The sequence below is a fragment of the Leucoraja erinacea genome, chromosome 11 (genome assembly GCF_028641065.1).
Source record: "Leucoraja erinacea ecotype New England chromosome 11, Leri_hhj_1, whole genome shotgun sequence".
NCBI classification, from domain to species: domain Eukaryota; kingdom Metazoa; phylum Chordata; class Chondrichthyes; order Rajiformes; family Rajidae; genus Leucoraja; species Leucoraja erinaceus.
In genome coordinates, this window is record NC_073387.1 from 41601138 (window position 1) to 41619710 (window position 18573).

At 39.2% G+C, this 18573-nt stretch overlaps 1 protein-coding gene across 2 annotated transcripts in view; it reads right to left on the reverse strand.

The window, feature by feature from the left end:
• LOC129701710 (solute carrier family 23 member 1-like) overlaps positions 1–18573 on the reverse strand; it is a 105196-nt gene that overhangs the window by 16676 nt on the left and 69947 nt on the right. For both annotated transcript variants that reach the window (XM_055643078.1, XM_055643079.1), the window contains exons 8-13: positions 18239–18359; positions 13428–13584; positions 11797–11944; positions 9184–9289; positions 1331–1460; positions 489–632 (exon numbers count right to left, since the gene is read on the reverse strand). In XM_055643078.1, coding sequence (XP_055499053.1) covers positions 489–632; positions 1331–1460; positions 9184–9289; positions 11797–11944; positions 13428–13584; positions 18239–18359 — 806 coding nt within the window. The remainder of the gene's footprint in view (positions 1–488; positions 633–1330; positions 1461–9183; positions 9290–11796; positions 11945–13427; positions 13585–18238; positions 18360–18573) is intronic.

Here is an 18573-nt window from a genome sequence, read left to right on the forward strand (position 1 = left end):
ATGTAGTTGCCACTTTTAAAGAGCAGATGTGCTTCAAGTGATTGGCCATTAAGGAAGTGCGTCCCTTTACTTAAAATTGTAGACATGGGTCTTTATTTTAGTTTAAAGACACAGTATGGAAACAGGCCCTTCGGTCCAACAAGTCCACGTCGATCATTGATCACACACTCACACCAGTTGTAGGTTAGCCCACTTTCTCATCTACTCTCTATACACTAGCAGCAATTTACAGCAGCCAGTTAACCTACAAACTGATGTGGAAGGAAACTGGAGCATCCAGAGGAAACCCATGTTGTCACAGTGCAAATTCCATACAGACAGCACACAAGGTCATGATCAAATCCCATCTCTGGTGTTGTGAGGCCACTATCTGTACACTGTGCTGAAGATCCAATGGTTTAGATCCTTTAGATACTTTAGATCCTTTACCAGATGAATCCCAACTTTAGTTGAATCTTGCATTTATTAGTGCATGCTGGTTAACTTACCTGTGTTGATGACATTTGGGTTATCATCCAAGTAACTTGGTAATGTTATTCCAAAAAACATGGAGAACCCCAAAATAAAGAGATTGCGGGAGGAATTCATATCTACAAACTGGAGATTGGAAAGTCCAACAGCCGTGATCATTCCTGAAAATGAACCAGCAACAATTACAAATTAAAATGACACCAATTCTAAATATTACTTAAATTATGTAGGATAACCTCAACAGTTAATTAACAAAGTATTTTTAACTCAGCAAGTTTGATCTAATTTATGAGCAAATGTTCATCTGAAATGCCATTAAAGGAAAGAAGAGTAGTACATAATAAATTACAAATGCTGTCTATATGGGGGTCTCATTTATCTTTTAAAGAAGTGTTTTTTCCTTTAGCAACCAGTGACTGAGCTGGGGAAATCCTGATTTTAAGAAATAGGTCTGCCATCAACACTGTTAAAGGTGCAGAAACACATTTTTAAGATCTGGCCAGACAGTTATCACTTGACAGGCAACAGTTAAGTTCATTAAAGTTTAAGCATGAATAGCTAAAGTGTTTTTATTTGTCAATCTATCTTCTCTCCGCACATCTTAGCCGCATGAACAAATAAGCATTCGTCATCAGTATAGATGTTCATTTATCAAAGTTCATGTATTTGCTCTGGATGTGCTTCATGCAAAGTAAATTGTTATATCATCGCATCAACGTGCTCATGATCAAGCACCATACAATTCATTGATAAAATCCATCTCCAAACCTGCAGAGTAACAAGGCTCTGAAAAAATTGAATCACATTTTTTAAAACTAATATAAATAAAGTGAATTACATATTAAATATTTCATCTTACCAAATAAAGTGCAAAACATGCCACCAAGAATTGGATCTGGGAGCGAGGCAAACAGGGCAGTGAACTTTCCTACAGTCCCCAAGATCAACATAATTACTGCACCATATTGGACCACTCGTCTACTACCAACCTTGAGAAACAAAATGCCATGGTTTTAGTGGAAGAGTTAAATTATATTTTTATGCCATTGTCTTATAACGAGTGTCTGAAAATAAAGAAATATTATCTTTTTCCAATTGCAAATATCAAAGTCTCAATTTGATAAACCCAATGTGAAGATGTCTATGGAAGTTATTCAAGTCTTCAAATAAAATATGACTTGCATGTGACATTAAATGGTTTATCCAATCAAAAAGTTTGAATTGAAAAGACATTCACCCTATGAAATGCAATATCTCAGTTGCACCTCCAAGATTTAGAAAAATCGCTAAAATTCAATAAAAGAACCATTCCTCAATTAAATGTTAGTGGACTATTCATTCTGCTTAGTGCAATGTATAGCAACATTCTTAACCATTTCAAATAAATAACCAACTGTATGTCTTGCATGCCAGTGGGAATTAATAAAAGTGGATGATGAGCTTTATAAAATAGACCTTCAACTTCAATCAAATGTGTTGAGAAAGATTTTCAAAGTTTACTTTGTTGCATTCTTTGTTAACATTGTAAACAACTAAGAATTGGCAATACAGTGGAATAATAATTTTAATTTAATCAAATCAACTTCTGACTACAATCCTATGTATCTCTATTTTACTCTCATTGATTGATTTCTAAATTCTTTAAGAGTGTGGAACTGTAGCAATCTAATAAAATTGTCACAAGTTTAAAAACATCCAATTAGTGCCATCTAGTAGTTGTACAGCCTATCTAAAGTGTGCAGGACCCATATTTCATTACAGTCAGCTTTGTTCATTAGAAACACAACATTTGGATTGATATTTTAAGGGTTTAAGATCTACTCCAAACATTTGAACGTATAAATCTAGATCTTCAATGTATTATATAGAATACTGTATCAGAGGTGGCGTCTTTGGCAAATCAATTTGTTCTAGCTTTGAGAAACTTTTAAAGGTGGATTTATGTTGTAATAGCAGCTATATTTCCTGAATCAGAAGATAAATAGTTACATGGAGCAATCAGTGACAACTTTACAATTCTCATTCACATTCTATTTTCATAACAAGTGGATCACACAGCTCACAATACTATGGTTGCAATCTAAATTTCTTCACATGAACATTTCTGCTTTTCAAAAAAATGTATCAATAATTGTAACACTCCAAAACCAAGTAATCAATGAAGAAATTGGAAACTAAAATTTACCCCGAGTCCTCACAGCATTCCCCTCCTGTATGGACCAAGAGTGGGCAAAAGGTATTAATTTTCAACTGTTACTTAAGTTAATACAATCTGTACTAGCCTTTGCTGTCCACCAGTGCACTGAGCAGAGTCCAAGGTTGAGCATAAGCATTGAGCCCAGGAGCTCAAAATCCTTCACAACCAGCCCCACAGTTTTATACCAGCTATAAAAGAGGCTGCAAACATGATTTACTAAATACATTTATTTTCTTTATTTTATTGTTCATTTATCGTTAACTTCACGGTTTCTAAATGAAGCTCAGATTATTTGAGAGCCATTCAAAGACCTTTGCCTGCAGCATCCTGTATAAAAGGCAGCAGGACATTGTAAAAGTGGGTCTTCAAGATCTACTGCCAGGGACCTTATGAATAGTTTATGGGCCGAGGACCTTTTACGTTCAGATTCATGACCCAACTCATGGAACTACCTGAATTTTGAACATATTGTGTAAACATATTATGTAAATCATACCTGAAACTCGTCATGACCAAAACCTGCACATTTAAAAAAAAACTGACAAATACTTCCAATTTTTTGATCAATGCACGTTTGACATTGAGGTCGGAAGCAAATTGACCAATCCCACGCTTTGTTTTATGGTCGCTAGGCAGCGAGGACCCTGGGATCATGGCTGCCTCCTCATTACATCAAAACAGTAACAAGGTTTCCAAGGAATAAAGGTAATGCTAACCTTGCTGATCATTTTGTTTTTCAATTGATTATGATGTGATGATGTGAACTGTTAAACAAAAATGATAAATAACAAATGTAAGGTCAGAGTCAGGGTCTGAGTCGGTCGGTCGGTCTGGCTTGTCGGTAGGCCGATGGATGCTGTGGAGGATCAGTCAGGCTGTCGGGCCATTGGGGCGCCGGTGGGTGGTGAGTGGCCAGGCCACCGGTGGGTCATGAGAGTGGTCGGCCAGGCCAGGCTGCCGGTGGGTGGTGAGAGTGGCCGGGCCGCCGGTGGATAGTGAGAGTGGTCAGTCCGCCGGTGGGTCGTGAGAGAGTGACCAGGCCGCCAGTGGGTGCTGCGAGTGGTCGGATGGCTGGGGGGTGCCGCAAAGGGTTGGTCAGGCTGTCGGCAGGCCGGTGTTGCAGCGAGCGAGCGGGCAGTCTGACGGAGCCAGAGCTATGGGGGTGCTGAAGGCTGCCCGGTCGGCGTGCAGGGCAGTGCTGCTCCCCACCATCATCACCACGATGATCGAGAAGGGCATGCTGGCTGAGGTGAACACGCTGCACACGTACAGAGCCCGCAGCTGGTCCCAAAGCAGCTCCAGCTCCAGTCTTGGGCAGTTCTGGAAGGTGGAAGCGAGTTAGGGTTAGGCATTTTCCTGTCAGTGGAAGATGCCTTAGCCTTCCCCCAGGCTGGCACTGCCCCAGTTCCACTATGGCCATGACCCCCACTATGCACACTGGCAGTCAGTGGGGTTCAGTAAGCAGGGGAACCCGCAGGAACTGCCTTCATCCATTTATTAGGCTGGTTCAGGAGTTGGATCTCTGTGGCAGTCTCATTCAAAAAACACACTCACAATTATATAATTTTTATATAATATAATGATATATGATTACAGTCATATTCATTATATATATATATATATATATATATATATATATATATATATATATATATATATATATATATATATATATATATATATATATATATATATATATATATATATATATATATATATATATATATATATATATATATATATATATATATATATATATATATATATATATATATATATATATATATATATATATATATATATATATATATATATATATATATATATATATATATATATATATATATATATATATATATATATATATATATATATATATATATATATATATATATATATATATATATATATTAGACTTCCACAAGGAAACAGGCTCCCCATGGTGTAATATGGGCATTGGACACTATATGGCGTTTACTTTTGATCTCATTTTCTAATTAGTTTAATTAATTATTGTGCAACTTTTGGCTGACGAGTTATGGCTTCCTTCTAAATTATATTTTATCTAAATCTGTGCAATATTTCATGTAGTTCCAAGACCTGGGTCACAAATGTTGATTTCTAGACACATTTTTGATACTCGGCCCACACCAGCCTAGAACACTTTCAACTCATTCAACCTTGTAGGATGGGTGCAGCAGGCCAGATTTCCAACAATTTTGAACCATGAGTTCTCAGTGCAGCCACAAGAAGGATGTGAAGAATGGGATCAAGGGAGGTATCCGGGTCAAGTAGATCAAAGAAGATCATGTACACAGGTTCAACTCAAATTTTGAACTAACAACATTACAAAGAGCTCACCTCTGACCAGAAAGCTATTACCTGGACAGACACATCACCATAATATCTGAACAACAATGAACTGGATACAAACTGGACAAGGCTGCGGCCATATGTTACACTAATAACAAACCTCAGGAAAACAAATTCTAGCTGCAATTGCAGCAAATCAGTTAAACAATTAATGAATTTTCAAAAATATTCCTAGATCATATCTAGCCAGCTGTTGTATATGAAAGAAACTCAAAAATAATTAGATGGCTCTGCAAAATGTTACTGGAGTGAATTGCACTTTTGTCAGATTGTTGCCAAGGTAACTTGACACGAGCTGCAACTTCAGTGCGATCGCCACACCCCGCATGGACATATAATGCCACCTAATAAACACAAACTCTCATCCAATTATTCTCTTAAACACAGAAACAATATTCCAGAGGGAAAACTAATCACTGTGAATCGAAATTGATGTTTATTGCACAATGTTCTTCTGTCACATCTGCCTCTGGCTTTTTTTGCACTGCAAATATAACCGAAATGAATCAAAGATCAGGATAATCTTTCTTCATAATAAGTGGTTGGCTGAAAATTGGTATTGGTTGAATCAATTCAGCCCACACTATTTGCAAATCTTCTAATCTGTAATATGCAATAATAATTCTATCTTCGTTATGTTGGTTAAAAATTATAATGAAGCTTAGCATTTAATCAGAAGTATTTTTATATTTTTCTTTAAATGGAACCAAATCAAAATGCTGATACCCACTTTGGTGGGGAAGACGGACAGCATCACCAAGCCAACCCATGCAACACCGACTGAGTGCTGCCTCCAGGACAACAGACCATAGAGGCCAAGGTAAGACTCTGTACTTTTACGAACTTGGGCATAAGATGATGCTGGAAACGTGCCAACTCTTTATAAACTACCTCGTGGTGTACTATTCCTATACTGCAATTAATCATGCTTATGCATAGTATGATTTTACTAAAATTAAATGCAAAACAACAAATCTCACGGAATTTAGGTACATGTGACACTAAAGTACCATTGAATTAATGATTGTGTTAAGGCTTTAACCATAAGTTTTCCCCTCTAAAGATTCTTATGATTAATCATTACATTAAAAAAAAAAGAACAAACATGGGATCTAGCAGGTTTCTAGGATGATATTTTATTAACTAATTGCCAAAGAATATCCAGTTTTTCTTCTTGGACACAAGTTGCCCGATTCCCATTCAATGCCGTCATAAAGTGAGGTAGCATCAATCAGAAACTCAAGGTAGATTCTCGTCCGGGATCTCAACGGATCCCCAAACACAAGGGGCCCCTCCAAGCAGCCAGAATATATTGCAAGAAGGAAATTTAACAATGGTTTGCATCAGTTAGATGCTCTCCAGCAACCTTCAAGTCAAAATATTCTGAATGCAAATTGTGGTACCTGGGTGCTCATTAAACAGTGCAATAAATACAAGAATTAAGATTAGAAATTAAACGCTAGGAGTAGAAACAAAATGGGAATTAAATAAAGTTAATTCTATATATTCAATCAAGTTAGAAAGAAAGCAAAAATGAAAATGTTTATATTGAGTTTTTTTCCTCAAAAGCTTTCAAATCCTAAAAAAAAATACTAGTTCCCCTCCCCCAATAACAAAAAAATCAAATCGAAATGTTATGACATTGCACTTGTAAAACCTAATATCCAAGCCAGGATGTTTGATTGACATCCATTAAAAATTAATAGGAGAGTATGCTTGTAACAGCAAGAATTGATTTTCTGTGAAGCATTTGGTGTCCAAATTCAGCAGCAAAACATAAAACCTCAAGGGTGAGAAGTCAAAGATCATGTTGTAGTAATACAACAAACACTAGGTTTTAAAATTTCACATTGAATTACGTATATGTTCGTCTAAAATTTCAATAGTATTATACAGTGTTAATACTGGCCAAAGTAAAGGCACCATAAAATGGAGGTTCCCTGCACTTGTCAGAATTGCTTAACCCTTGTCAGCTGAAATATACAGGCTTTGGATGGTGCCAGCCAGTCTAGGCTCAGACTGGTATGCAGGATGGTGAGGGGTCCAGGTGATCTCCTTGTTTCTCCTAAATTGATAAAATGTGTAGTAGTTTTGCAAATGTACCCTAAATGCATCATTTCGATTGGATCGCTGCAAGGGTATTGTAAATAACATAAATAATGTTGCGAGACGTTCATCCTGTTGGTTGATGATTGGTCAAATTGTTGAGCCTTGGAGAAACTGTTTGAATGTCAGGGCACATGTTTCATTGTTTATTCTTGTTTGCTTTCTTCCAGAAGCTCCTTTTGAATACAATATATTAGTTACTGTATTATTGGGTTAGGGAAATGTCTATCATGTATTGTGTTAATCGATATCTGTTATTGGACAGTTTAGAGACCACCCCCATGTGGGTTGGCCCCTCAAGGTTCGGGGACCTATAAAAGGCTTCTCCCATGAGGTCCTATGTCAATCTTCTGGGAGAACGCTTTAGACTGGGTATCCTTCTGGAGTGTCTCTCCTTGCACGAGGCTAGGAGGGCTTGGCCTAGCAGATACAAGGATCAAACCCACGGTGGTTAGGTATAGTAGTGGAGAACTGTTATTGTGATGTTCCAAAATAAAGTTTAGATAAGCAAGTGCTTGACTCAGTATTTTATTGACTGAAACTAGACTGGGGGGAAGCTTAGAACGAGCTATTTACCAAAGGTATATACAAGGACGAGGATTAACTTCATCTCATGGGGTTTAGTTTATAGCTCAAGTGGGTTTTGAATTTGTATTTCACCAGTGAATCACAAAAAGGTTTCTTTAGTATTTTTCCAAATGCTTTAAGGTATAGATAAAACAACTGCCATTTAGCCTCGATGCAATTGCGAAATGTTCCATTCATTTGTTTGACTGTAGGGCGGCCCAGTGGTGGAGTTGGTAGATGCGGGTTCGATTCTTGCCTTGGTTGCTATGTGTATGGATTGTGCATGTTCTCCCGGTTTTCTCCGGATGCTCCGGTTTACTCCCACATCCCAAAAAACATGCAGGTTCGGAGGTCAATTAGCCGCTGTAAATTACCCCTACTGTGCAAGGACTGGATGAGAAAGTGGCATGATAGACTAGAGCGAAAGGGATATCAATAATTGGAATGAACTCAGGAGGGCTAAAAGGCCTACTACCATGCTGCATCTCTAAACTAAAACAAATAACCACTGACATTCACAATACAGAAGATGCCACCCCACCAATTATGTTCAAGCCTGTCCAAAAATACTCAGTAAAACTGCATCCCTCTTTCAGCTCTTGCTCCAAAGCCCTGCACATTATGATATTTAAATATTTATGCAGTTTGTTTTGTAAAATAAAGATATTGCTACCAAGGAGTAGTCCAAACTCCTTGAATTTATCAAGCAATCAAACAAGCTAACTCCCCTGCAATTATTTTACCCATTTCACATGGAAGGTCAAAGAGTAGTGAATTAGGCTTATTCATTATTACCCTAGACAACAATACATTTTCAATTTATTCAAGTCTGAAAATAGGTCTCAACCCAAAACATCACCCATTCCTTCGCTCCAGGGATGCTGCCTGTCTCGTTGAGTTACTCCAGCATTTTGTGTCCATCTTCAATGTAAACAAGCATCTGCATTTCCTTCCCACACAATAAATTTGTCAGTGGCAGACCCACTGCCACAAAGCTTATTTAAAAACATCACAGCAAACATCAGCAAATTTCCAATCCAGCATTAGTCTTGTTGCACATAATCACCACAAAATGGTTTTGGTTTTTGATGTCAGAATCAAAACTCTTGAACCATTCTTTCATCAATAGTAGAAAGTGCTGAACACTGTTAGTTCCATTTACTTAGACTGTGAATACATGCCCAATTTACTATTTGAAGTAATGGTAAGAAATATTCCCTGTTGCACAAAGTGGCAAGCATTTCAATGCCGTTCTGCACAATTTTCAATAATCAAATCCAATCCTTCATGTAAATTTATCATCAATATTTGGTTTTGTAAAGTAAGCAAAATGCAAATAAGGTAATATGTCTTGTACTTTGATTCCAGGAATATGTACAAGAAAACACCCCATGTATTAAATACAACAGGAGTGCACAAACATTAGAAAATAAAGAGAAAACATTAAAATGAACAACAAAAAAGAGTACTTTTGTTATGCCAAGGACACCAATATTTGGGCTGGATGATGTGGAGCCATTTCCTGTACCAAATAATCCTGCAATGATACAAGATATTCCTTCAGTGAAGATCCCTCTGGAAGAGAAAAAGAAACATTGCAGGCAAAGTCAATCCTGTTAAGATATAATGAGCAGAGTTTAAGTTTATTAAGCTTTTGAAAAAGGAGGCTAAATGATATATTTCAAAATCCTGCTGATGTCTTTTATAGTACTAATTCCATCAACTGATCGAATGCTAAAGTTGATACGTCCATTTCTAGAAAGTATTATATTTACCTTGTTTATATACTTTGTTTATATTTAGCTAGTTAGAACATAGAACAGTATAGCACAAGAACAGGCCCGTCAGCCCACAATGTTTGTGCAAATGTGGTGCCAAGCTAAACTGACCTAATCTGCCTGCACATGATCTATATCCCTCTATTCTCTGCACTTTCATGTTCCTATCTAAAAGCCACTATCATACATTCACCACCACCATCACCCCTGACAACGCATTCCAGGCCTTCGCCATTCTTTTAAAAAAAAAAATCTTGTCACGCAAATCTTTATTAAACTTTAAACTTTCACCCTCTCGCCTTATAACTATGCTCTCTTATGTTGGACATTTCTTTACTGGTAAAAAAAGGATCTGACAATCTACCATTTCTATAGCTCTCATAATTTTATATACTTCTATCAAGTCTCCCCTCAACACGGGTAGATAGGGTTATTAAGACGGTTTTTGGTAATTGGCAGTCATTAAATCAAGACCAAGAGGACAGAGATTAAAGGGCCTGTCCCACTTGGGAGACTTCCACCGCGACCTCTGGCAACCTTAAGCTACTAAAAAAAAAAAAATCAGGGTCGCGGTGACCTACAACCTCCTATGACCTTCCTCGACTATGCGTGCAACCTCCTACGACTATGTTGAAGACCTCCCTCGACTATGAAGAAGACATCTTTCAACCTCCTTCAACTATGTTGAAGACTGGCTTCGACCATGTACGTTTTACTTGAGGACAGTCTCTGGCAAATTGGTCCGTGAATGAGCACGACCCTCTTCCACCTCAGAGGAGCACACCAAAAATCAACAATGACCAGTGATGAGTGTCTACAGCTCAAATGATCACCTGATAAAATGATAAAAATGTCCACATTTTTTTCTCACAAAAAAATGCCTCCCAGGTTTTTTTTTTTTAAATCATTCTGAACCATGCAAGCAAGGAATGTTAGTAAAAATACAACTACTGCTGTTTGCAGTAGCCCTTTTGCTTCAGCAACCTTTTAAGAAAGGCAGAAGAGGAAGAGCAAGGGTGAAGAGGAAGCACAAGAAGAGGTCTCAATGGGTGAATGGAGATGATGTGACGGACTGTCCCAGTACACCAGATGACTGGAAGAGAGTGGCGTTGGGCTTTGACAAATGATGGAACTTTAAGCACACATGTGGGGCAGTGGATGGCAAGCATGTCATTCTTATCCCTGTCCCTGTACCCCTCATTTTCCTTTTCGTACAGGATGGCATTCTGCTGGAACCATATCAAGGTCCCCCTCCTGCTGCCTGGTGAAGGTGTAGGGCATAACCTTCCTCCAGCTCTCCCTCACCACCAATGGGGCACCTGCCTCTGAGGCTGTGTCAGACACAGGAGAAAGGACTGCTTTGCTGCCTTCAAATGAGTGGTGGTGGGGACATATACTGCCACCCTGGTCTCCTCCTCCAGGGGTCTCTCATGCAGGGCTACCTCCTACTGCACTATCACCTCCTGTGGCATCACCTCCTGCCACTCCTCCTCTTGGGTGGGCAACACCTGCATGGCTGTTTTTATTTAGGGTTGCGCCCTCTCCCTGCGCTGCTGCCTTTTTGGTGCAATCTCTAAAACACAAATCTCCTCTCCAAAAACTCTCCAGCTATGAATGAGCATGCCTTGGAGTGAAAGAGGTGACATTCTGCTGTTGAAATCACCTTGTTTTCACCCTGGAGCTATTACCTTCGACTACCTATGACCACCTTCGACTACTTACGACTAGTATCACGACCTACTACGACCGGCTTTGACTAAACCTACGACTAAAAAAATATCTATTTTTCCCACAGCTACCTATTTTTAGTAGCGGTCAATTTTTAACATCTTTTTAACGGGCAAACTCGCCAGAGGTCACAGTGGAGGTCGTCCAAGTGGGGCAGGGGCTCTAAGGTGAGGGGGAAAGATTTAATAGATCCCAAGGAGCATTTTTTGAAACACAAAAGGGTAATAGCAATATGGAACGCACTGCCAGAGGAGGTATGCAAGGCAGGTACTATCACAATGTTTAAAAAATCATTTGGACAAGTACACGGATAAGATAGATTTAAAAGGATGTGGGCCATATGCTGGCAGGTGGGACTAGTGTAGATGGGGCAAGTTTGGTGAAGGGCCTGTTTCTAATCTCTATAATGTTCCAGAGATATGTTGCTGTACAACTGTTTTCAGTTCATTTATTTGCAACCTTGGAAAGGAATGTTTAGTACTTTACTGTTGAGTTTTGTCAAATATCTTGAATTGTAGGCACTATTACACAAATGATTAAAATCAGCACAAATGTGCCCTCAGAAAGGTGGTGTACCTGTTTAAGGCATGGATAGGTGGAGGTGGTGCTCCAGCCAACCTAGCACAGGCATAATAGTCACCTATAGATTCAATGATACCCACTAACGTTGCGCTGAACATTCCCAGCACTCCAGCTACTGTGATCGTTGGCAAGCCCCACTGACCTGATTAAATTAAAACAAAGTTAACATTTAAGATACAAGATACATTTAATTGTCGCATGTGCCAGTTGGCACAATGAAATGTGATCACGTTTAAGAGTAGAAACAAACAACTGCAGATGCTGATTAAATACTAAAATTAGACACAAAGTGCTGGAGTAAGTCAGCTAGTCAGGCAGCATCTCTGGAGAAAAAGGATGGGTGACATTTTAGGTCAGGACCCTTCTTCCGTCTGAAGATGGATCCCGACCTAAAACGTCATGCATCCTTTTTCTCCAGAGATGATCCCTGACACTGAGTTATGCCAGCACATTGTGTCTATCTTTAACATTTGAGAGTATCCCTTCCTTTAGCAAAATGGACATATCTTTCATCTCGTTCAATTCAAATTAAGCGTTCACAGCCACATCACCGGATGACATCCTGCCAGAGTCTATGCTGACCCTTGGCAAGACCAATCCAACCAGTCCCATTCCATAACCCTCCCTTGGCCCTGCTATCTATCTTCACTGGTCCTCCTGTTAGTGCATTCCAGATTCTAACCATTTGCCCCGTAAAGTTTGCCTGCAAGTCACTTTTAATTCCAATGTCATTGTCATTCTATAATCACAAGATCATAAGGCCCCTGGTTCTTGAGCACCAGCAATAAAAGCAGTTCCATTCAATCAACTCTGTTTGAACAATCTGGTTGGGCAGCACAGTGGCAGAGTTACTGCCTTATATCACCAAAATCCCGGGTTGGATCCTGACTATGGGTGCTGTCTATACAGAGTTTAAATGTTCTACCCACGACCTTGTGGATTTCCCCCCTGGTGCTCCAGTTTTCTCCCACACTCCAAAGATGTATAGATTTGTAAGTTAATTTGGCTTCTGGAAATTGTAAATTGTAAATTGCACCCACTGTGTAGAATAGTGTTAATGTATAGACATCACTGGTCAGCACGGACTCTGTAGGCCGAAGGGCCTGATTCCACACTGTATCTCCAAACTAAACCTAAATCTCTAAACTAAACTCTCAACCTCAGTTATAAATATTGCTGCTGCATTTCCTCTCAAATTTCCATTCAAAGGAGAGCAGTTCCACTTTCACCAGCAAATCTACACACACAAGCTCCCTTACCCCTGCAATCATTCTAGCAATTCTCTTCTGCACCTCTTTTAAAGCCTTTACAGCTTTGTTATTTTATTATTCAAAATAATAATAGTTACATTTCATGTTTGATCTCATTTAATTTATCCTTTTCTATCAATGTACAGAACTAGTTAATTGGAAAATAAGATAGTAAAATAAAATTGAAAATAAGGTAGACCGACTTCTATCACATTCAATTTTAATGTAAAATAGACCACTCATTTTCTAATGAATTCATTTTCAGCTCCCAGCACAGACCAATTTGACGAGTGCTCAGTTACAGGAAACAGTGACTGTACGATTCCCCTGCTCTGCAAGATATAAAAAAACATTTAATTTTGCCTCAGTACTTACAAGGATACGGCATACGGAACCAAGGTGCCGTTGACATTATTTCACCTCTAGCATCTGTTCGGGCTTTGAATCCATACTGTTCAGGATTTTTTGGAAATACATCGGTGAGCGTTAAAACGTAGCAAATTAGCCACACAACCATGATAGCCATTATAATCTAGAAGTGAGATATGGACAGTAAATGGACAATTATTCCAGGTGAAAGTCTTCTAGCAGGATTTGCAATACCAAAGTAAATTTAAAAAGAGGGCCGAAGATAGATACAAAATGCTGGAGTAACTCAACGTGTCAGGCAGCATCTCTGGAGGAAAGGAATAGGTGATGTTTTGGGTTGGAACCCTTCTCCAGACTGGGTGTTGGAGGAAAAAAAAGAGGGCGGCGGTGTAAAGGAAGTGAAAAATTACATAATCCGGCAATGTTTGCCAAGGGTTATATTAGATGCATTTATGCAATTCAGATCAGTTAAAATATTCAAAACTCAAGTCTTGTATTTATTTTGACTAACATATGCATTGTTTACATTTGCTTGTGTTTACATAATCTCTTTTTATCTTTAAACTAACAATTTTCCTGTCCAACAGCTTTGAACATTGCACTGTAAACATTTGTATTTAACATCCAATACTTAGACATTAATTAGTTACATTAAAATTATAATTTTAAATGAACAAAATTGGGGGGAGGGGAGGAGTGTTAGTGAGAGTAAGGGATGGAATCTCTGCAAGAGGCAGAGTGGGTGGAAGTCAATTATGCCATTTCTTATCCAAAAGTTCCATATGGTACATTTGAACAGTCAGACCACTTTGTCCTGTAAACATTCATCAAAAGTGAGTTATCAATACAGGGGCAGCAAGTTCCCGTTAGGGTGAAGAGCTAGCTGAAAATTCAGGGATCCCTGGTTAATGAGAGATATTGAGGCTCTGCTCAGGAAAAAGGTGACTGATGTGTCAGATTTAGGAGTCAACAACAAGCAAACACTTCTGTAAGTTTAAGTGTACACTTAATACAATCAATAGGACAAAAAGTGGTCATGAAATGGATCTGGCAGGCAAGAAAGGAAAATCCCGAGAGATTTTACAGTATATCGAGAGTAAAAGGTGGTTAGGGAAAGAATAGGTCCACTTAAAGATCAGTATATGTAGTCAGAAGAATTAAGGAATATTAAATTAATATTTTTCTTCCGTTTATACTGAAGATCATAGAAGCCAAAGTACTGTATAATAATGTACTGTTAATTAGCAGTAATTACTGTAATATACTGTAAATTGCAGTAAATTTGCAAATGACACCAAGACTGGGGGTATATAGTGGGAAGAGAGGAAGCATATCTATGTTTGCAATAGGATTAGTTCAGTTGGGAGAGGCAACTGGAATTCACCTCTGACAAATGAGGTGTTGCACTTTGATATGTCAAGACAGGACAGGACTTCCACAGTAAATAGTAGAGCACTGGAGTGTGTTGTAGAACAGATAAATGGAGTACAGGTGCATAGTTCCCTTAAAATAATAGCAGGTGAACAGGTTGGTGAAGGCAGCATTTTGCACACTTGCCTTCATTGGGTGCAGTATATAGTATAAATGTTGGGACATTATGACACATCTGTACATGTATTTGGCAAGACCACACTTGGAGTTCTTTATGCAGTGCCGATTGCCCAACTATAGGGAAGATGTCATTAACATGGTGACTTAATTTATTAGGGAGAGGTTGGATGCTCAGTGCCAACCTAAATTGAGTAAGGTGCTCAGTGCCAACATAAATTGCACCCGTATTTCTGCGGAATAATGTCCCCAGTATATACCCACCAGGAGTATCAGCCTCCTTCAATGAGTGGAGTCCATAACTGGTCATAGGGAATGCTTTTATATCAGTGACCATGTAGACTTCCAGGAGATCGGCTCCTATGGTCATATGTGCAACACAATCAGATATGCTCATCCATATGCTCCAGAGATGTTGCCTGACCTGCTGAGTTACTCCAGCATGTGTGTTTAATGTTCATGCACATACAGGTCTTTGGGGACAGAGACAAATAGACCCTTCTACCCAATGGAGCTGATCCATAGTCTCTGGCAATTTTCATGTTACTGAGGAGAACCTGGATATATAGTGCCAATTTTTTCTACTCATAATAAGCAAGAAAATATCCTCAAAACTTGTTCCACATTTCCTGGGATCCTTGCACATCATCCTAGGTTTAATTTGTACCACCTTTGGAAGTATTAAGTGAAAAGCTGAGGGCAAGCATTGAAGCTGGATTTTTAAACCTAAGCACTAACAGACAGGTTGAATGTATGCATACATTTTTAAAAGTACGAACCAGCCTTGGGCATTCTGCTGCCTGCACTGATAACTGCTGCTTAAACATGAAAGATGGGAAAATGGGGAAATTACCAGAGAACATCATGTTAGGACCTTAAGGCACAACCATAAACTGCTTGTGTGTGGAGAATTCTTTAATAAGGCATGCTGATACTTGGCAGTTAAATGAAGGTACTAGACATCAACATCAGGGTTGGATCCTGACTATGGGTGCTGTCTATACAGAGTTTAAATGTTCTATATGCACTATCCATTAGATACCGTGCCATGGAGACACAAATAACCTCCAGATACCTTGCAATATTTATTTTTCATTAAAGGCAATAATGAAAGGAATTAGATGTGTATATAAACAGACATCCATAACTCTCACCAACTTCTACAGATGCACCATAGAAAGCATTTTAACGGGATGGTTTGGGAACAGCTCCATCCAAGATGGCAAGAAATTGCAGAGAATTGTGGACGCAGCTCAGACCATCACGCAAACCAAACTCCTTACCATTGACACTTCACACTGCCTCGGCAAAGCCACCAGCATAATTAATGATGTCTCACCCCCAGTCATTCCCTCTTCACCCCAATTCAATCAAGCAAGAGGTACAGAAATGTGAAAACCCAAACCTCCACATTCAGGGACAGTTTCTTCCCAACTGCTATCAGGCAACCAAATCATCCTATCAACCACTAGAGAGCTGTCCTGTGCTACTATCTACCTCACTGGAGACCCTTGGACTATCTTTAATCAGACTTTAACTTGCACAAAAAATGATTCCATTTATCGTGTACCTGTAACAGCACTGTGCATGGCACAATTGTAATCATGTATAGTCGTTCCGCTGACTGGCAAAAAAGCAGTACCTCGATACGTGATTATAAACTAAACCACTGTTTAATTAGAGATTTCATCCTATTCTATCAATCCAATGCAATTCCAACATTTACAAATGTCAGGTGTGTAAGAAAGAACTGCAGATGCAGGTTTAAATCAAAGGTAGACACAAAATGCTGGAGTAACTCAGCAGGTGAGGCAGCATATCTAGAGAGAAGGAATGGGCAACATTTCGGGTCAAGACCCTTCTTCAGAATGATGTCAGGGGAGGGGGAAGGACAAAGATAGAATGTAGGTGGAGACAGTAAGACTAGTGGGAAAACTGGGAAGGGGAAGGAGAAAGAAAGCAAGGACTATCTGAAGTTTGAGAAGTCAATGTTCATACCGCTGGGGTGTAAACTACCCAAACGAAATATGAGGTGCTGTTCCTCCAGTTTGCGCTGTGCCTCACTCCGACAATGGAGGACGCTCAAGGCAGAAAGGTCAGATTGGGAATGGGAGGGGAAGTTGAAGTGCAAGCCACCGGGAGATCAGGTAGGTTAAGACGGACTGAGCGGAGGTGTTCAGTGAAACGATCGCCGAGCCTGCGCTTGGTCTCGTCGATGTAGAGAAGTTGACACCTGGAACCGGATACAGTAGATGAGTTTGGAGGATGTGCAAGTGAACCTCTGCCTCACCTGTAAAGACTGTTTGGATCCTTGGATGAAGTCGAGGGGGACAGTAAAGTGACAGGTGTTGCATCTTCTGCGGTTGCAGGGGAAAGTACCTGGGGAGGGAGTGGGAAGGGTGGGAAGGGAGAGTTGGCCAGGGAGTTTCGGAGGAAACAGTCTCTGCGGAAAGCAGAAAGGGGTGGAGATGGGAAGATGTGGCCAGTGGTGGGATCCCATTGAAGGTGGCAAAAATGTTGGAGGATTATATGCTGTATGCGACAGCTGATGGGGTGGAAGGTGAGGAGAAGGAGGACTCTGTCCTTGTTATGAATGGGGGGAGGGGGAGTAAGAGTGGAGCTGTGGGATATCGAGGCGATCCTAGTGAGAGCCTCATCTATAATGGAAGAGGGGAAACCCCGTTTCCTAAAGAATGAGGACAAATGTGCTCATGTCTACAAATGTCACACTGCTCTCCAAGTCAAAGCTCTCAATCCATGCTTGATATTACTCAGCAAGTGAAATGGTTCCCAGAGAAGACATGTGATTATCCACATGGCTGGAAGAATACATTTAAGAATTTGTAATTCCTCAAACGTTGCACAAAGTCTGCAAAATAAGCTGTTTTGTGTTAGATTTCAACTCTGAAAATCCGTGTGCACATTGATACAATTAAACTTTGTTTTGCTGTTTAAGAGTCAGTTTGAGATATCATTATATAAAAGTAAGTTATCCGGATTAGCAAAGAGCTTCAATTTTGTTCAGTGTACAGCTACAGAGAAAATCAATTTAAAACTGCATTTGAGTTGCATGATTTATTTTGTTGATTTAGTTATTGATTTTGGATATTTCATTTTTGAAAAACATCAACATATATTCAAATACTAAAGAATAATTCAAAATTTGAATAGAAATCTTCACAGCTTTCAGGCAGAGTAAGTAACAACCAATAAAATTGGAATGCGATTGAATTTTATGGCTAGTATGTCTTGAATTAAGTAGTTTTTACCGGAAACATTTTGAAAATTTGAATCTTCACTGTTGTGCATCCACTTCCACGCCTAAACGCAGGCATTAAGAAATTCACATTGCGCAGGTACTGGGCAAATAGTACGATCAAAACAATTGTTCTAAGAAAGTGAAGAAAAATTACTTATAAATGTTGTGTACACACCAAGGCCATTTGTAAAATTGACTTATTTGATTGCTTGCAAATAACTGCCAGTGATCATGATGATAGATTATGACCAGTGCGTAAACCTACATTTTAAAAACATTTTAATCCAGCTTGTACAGACATAAAAATTGGAGACGTTAGTGACGTAATTTGCGTAATAATGTGAA